General features: G+C 45.1%; 1 protein-coding gene across 2 annotated transcripts in view; it reads left to right on the top strand.

The window, feature by feature from the left end:
- The first annotated feature begins 739 nt into the window (after positions 1-739).
- Positions 740-4565, top strand: part of NRD1 (nardilysin (N-arginine dibasic convertase)) — a 103788-nt gene continuing 99962 nt past the window's right edge. Inside the window, exon 1 of one of the 2 annotated variants that reach the window (XM_010849746.1) lies at positions 740-1396. In XM_010849746.1, coding sequence (XP_010848048.1) covers positions 1056-1396 — 341 coding nt within the window. In that variant the 5' untranslated portion in view covers positions 740-1055. The remainder of the gene's footprint in view (positions 1397-4565) is intronic. The other variant, XM_010849752.1, reaches the window with a different exon arrangement.

The raw sequence follows: 4565 nt of genomic DNA, 5'->3' as shown, positions 1-4565 counted from the left end.
GACCCTGATGCTGGAAAAGATTGAGGGCAGGAGGACAAGGGGGCGACAGAGGATGAGATGGCTGGATGGCATCACCAACTCGATGGACATGGGTTTGGGTGGACTCCGGGAGTTGGTGATGGACAGGGGAGGCCTGGCGTGCTGCGGTTCATGGGGTCGCAGAGTCGGACAGGACTGAGCGACTGAACTGAACTGAACGCTGTGAACTCTCATCTGCGAGGGAGCTAAAAAATGTTTTCGCACAATAGAGTGAACACATCTACACCTGTCTTTTAAGCACTTTCTAGGCCTTGAAGGCGAGCAGCACTAATGTCTGGCAGGCTACAAAAAAGGAGACTCAAAATGACTATTTCTATCGTTCAGCTCAGCTCCAGATGCCGCTGCCATCCGGCGGCAGAAAAATACTTCCGGCGTTCTGCTTTTAACGTGCTGAGTCACTGCCAAAGTCTCCACCCCAGGTTTGAGAAGCAGGATGCACAAAATATGACATAAATGGTGGGGGAAAGGCTGGGGGATTTTCTCCACTCGCTTACCAGTTTTCGCCTCAGGGGAATATTTTCCTCTGAGCCACAGAGCCCACTCAGTTGCTACCTCAAACGCCCTCCACGCTTACGTCATAAACGCTGCGCAGCAGTCCTGCGCCCTTCTCCCGTCGGCCAACGCGCCGCTCTCTCCGCCTCTTCTTCTTCGCCCCTCCTACCTCTGGTTTCGAAAAGCTCGCTGGGTGCTTTGAGAATCCGGCCCGGTCTCTGGCTCCTTTTTTTATTCCCTGTTCCTATTGGTTGGTTACTTGCGCGTGACTGCTCTCTTGCCTTATGATTGGCTAATATCAGTTGCGTCATCGACGGTCTGGAGGGTGGGGGGGATGAGGGAAGTTGGCTTGAGGGAGACCGGATTGGGGGAGGGGTTCAGGCCTGTCCACCTCAGCGGCTGCGGCAGCAACAGCGCCGGCGGCCACCGCCTCTGGAACGCGGAGGAGGAGGAGCGGCTGGAGGAGTAGGAGGAGGAGGTGGACCCTAGGGAACGGCATGCCCAGCGTTCCGTCTTGGTAGTGAATGCTGAGGAGAGTCGCGGTTGCTGCAGTCTGTGCCACCGGGAGGAAGTTGTGTGAGGCCGGGCGGGAGCTCGCGGCGCTTTCGAGAATAGAAGCGCGGGGTCGGTGTGAAGACTCGGCGGCTGCCAGACACTTTCCTACACTGACCATGCCTGGAAGGAACAAGGCGAAGTCCACCTGCAGCTGCCCTGACCTGCAGCCCAATGGACAAGATTTGGGCGAGAGCGGCCGGGTTGCCCGTCTGGGAGCCGATGAATCTGAGGAGGAGGGACGGAGGGGGCCTGTCAATAATGCCGGAGACCCTGAGATCATTAAGTCTCCCAGCGACCCCAAGCAATACCGGTAAGGGAGGAGGCGGGCGTCTCTGTTCCCGCTGTGGTCACTTCTTTTATCCTAATCTTCCGAAGGAGCATCAGGGGCACTATTTCCCACGCCAAAAACTTGCTTGGATGGAGGTGGCAAGGGCAGTTAGGGGCATCTATGTGGTGTCAGCTCTAAGAGGGGGAGATGTTGGGTTCCACCGGGAATCAGGAAGTTAGAATGGGGAGGGTTTGTTCGAGTAGTTTTGACATTCTCTCAGGCAAGAATGGAGGTTTTTCTTTCCTTTTTTTTTTTTAAACTTCTTATTTTGTATTGGGGTATAGCGGATTAACAGTGTTGTAGTAGTTTCAAGTGAACAAACAAGGAATTCAGCCATACAAATGCATGTATCCGTTCTCCTCCAAAACGCTCGCTTATCCAGGCTGCCACATAATGTTGAGCAGAGTTCCATGTGCTATCCAATATCTTGTTGGTTATCCATTTTAACTATAGCAGTATGTACCTGACTTTCCCAAATTCCCTTTTTCCACCAGTCAGCCATAAATTCGTTTTCTATGAGTTTCAGGTTTTTTAAGTTCATTTGTTTTTTTTTTTTTTAAGATTCCGTATATGAGGGATATCATATGGTATTTCTCCTTCTCTGACTTCACTCAGTATGACACTCTCTAGGTCCATTATTTCACTCTTTTTAATGGTTGAGTAATATTCCATTGTGTGTGTGTACTACGTCTTTTATCCATTCCTCTGTCCATGGACATTTAGGTTGCTTCTGTGTCTTGGCTGTTGTAAACGGTGTTGCAGTGAACACTGGAAGTGCAAGTATCTTTTCAGACCATGTTTTTCTCTGGATATATGCCCAGGAGTGGGATTGTAGGGTCATATGGTAGCTCTGTTTTTACTTTTTTCTTCCATCCTATTCAAGAATGGGGTTTTTCTGAGGAAGGCAGGCTGGATGGTCAGGGACACTTGGTATTATATTTGAGGAAAGGTTGAAGGAGCTGGGGATTTTAATTCTGAAGAGGATACGTAAGGGGCATAGTGTCACTATCCACAACTACTTGCTGCTGCTGCTGCTAAGTCGCTTCAGTCGTGTCTGACTCTGTGCGACCCCTTAGATGGCTTGAGGTGCCTGTAATTGAAAGGGGTAAAACTAATGGCTGGAAGTTACTAAAGGATCATGTAGTTTCACTAAAAGAACTTAGGTATTAGAGTTGGCCTAAGATGAGGTAACTTATTTCCATGGGTTGTTTCTCATTGCTAAGAATGGTTGGGTGCCCTCTTCTAAGAATGTATTAGAGGGATCTTGAGTCTCATTTGGGTGAGTCAGAGAAGACTTGTAAGATTTCTCCCAATCCTGAATTTTCCAATTTTTGGTTTATACCATAATCCTCTAAACATCTGTAATAACAATCCCCACCTAAATATTTTCTTCACATGTAACTTATTCCATAGAATGCCATGACTATAATGTATTTTATTTATTTATTTATTTTTTTAAAATTGTAATCAACTTTGTTTATTCCTCAATCTCATATCCACTTTTTTAATCTTGTTTTTCCATCCTTTCCTTCAGCCAGTAGATAGGAACACAAAATTTTGATTTGAAAGCAATTAGTTCCAAAGTTTTAATTTTAAAAATGTAACAACATCAAACACTGTGAATGTATTCACACTGAATTGTACACTTACCATGGTTGAAAGAGTACATATTCTGTTGTATATATTTCTACCACAATTTTTTAAAGGACAAAAGTTAACAATATCGATCACAAGAGGTTGCTACCTTTAATCCTGACCCTGTGCATTAATACTTTTGTAGTACCCTTTTCTTTTTTACATGTATGGATATTGTGTATACTCCAATAACTGTAAAATGGCAGAGGTGATTTATAATTTCTATCTCCTCCTAATAATGCTGCTATTTAAAGAAATATAAACAGCAGTTCACAGAATGCGGCTGCCACTGAAATATCAGAGATATTGTTTTCTCTATAAAGAATTTATTTTTTATCATCAACTGATTTGGATAATGATTTAGAGTGTTTTCTGGGTATCCTTTCACCCCAAAACACTTTGTGATATTTTCAGTAGAGCACTGTGCGTGTGTGTGCGTGCTCAGTGGCTATGTTGATGTCCGACTCTTTGAGACCCTGTGACCGTAGCCCGCCAGTCTTCTCTGTCCATGGGACTTCCCAGACAACAATACTGGAGTGGGTTGCCATTTTCTTCTACAAGGGATGTTCCCAACCCTGGGATCAAACCCAAGTCTCCTGCATTGCAGGCGTATTCTCTACCACTGAGCCACCTGGGAATCCCCAAACAGAGCATCATCCCTGCCTAAGTAACATATGAGGTCTATTTTCAGCCCATCTAAGTGTAGCATATAACCACATTCCTTAAACAAAGGTCTTTGTTTTACCCTAAAAAAATTTTTTTTTCTAATTTTATTTTATTTTTAAACTTTACATAATTGTATTAGTTTTGCCAAATATCAAAATGAATCTGCCACAGGTATACATGTGTTCCCCATCCCGAACCCTCCTCCCTCCTCCCTCCCCATACCATCCCTCTGGGCCGTCCCAGTGCACCAGCCCCAAGCATCCAGCATCGTGCATCGAACCTGGACTGGCAACTCGTTTCCTACATGATATTTTACATGTTTCATTGCCATTCTCCCAAATCTTCCCACCCTTTCCCTCTCCCACAGAGTCCATAAGACTGTTCTATACATCAGTGTCTCTTTTGCTGTCTCGTACACCGGGTTATTGTTACCATCTTTCTAAATTCCATATATATGCGTTAGTATACTGTATTTATGTTTTTCCTTCTGGCTTACTTCACTCTGTATAATAGGCTCCAGTTTCATCCACCTCATTAGAACTGATTCAAATGTATTCTTTTTAATGGCTGAGTAATACTCCATTGTGTATATGTACCACAGCTTTCTTATCCATTCATCTGCTGATGGACATCTAGGTTGCTTCCATGTCTTGGCTGTTATAAACAGTGCTGCGATGAACATTGGGGTACACGTGTCTCTTTCCCTTCTGGTTTCCTCAGTGTGTATGCCCAGCAGTGGGGTTGCTGGATCATAAGGCAGTTCTGTTTCCAGTTTTTTAAGGAATCTCCACACTGTTCTCCATAGTGGCTGTACTAGTTTGCATTCCCACCAACAGTGTAAGAGGGTTCC

The sequence above is a fragment of the Bison bison genome, unplaced genomic scaffold (assembly GCF_000754665.1).
Source record: "Bison bison bison isolate TAMUID 2011002044 unplaced genomic scaffold, Bison_UMD1.0 scf7180017851016, whole genome shotgun sequence".
Classification (NCBI taxonomy): Eukaryota; Metazoa; Chordata; class Mammalia; order Artiodactyla; family Bovidae; genus Bison; species Bison bison.
This window is presented reverse-complemented; position numbering and strand designations above follow the sequence as displayed.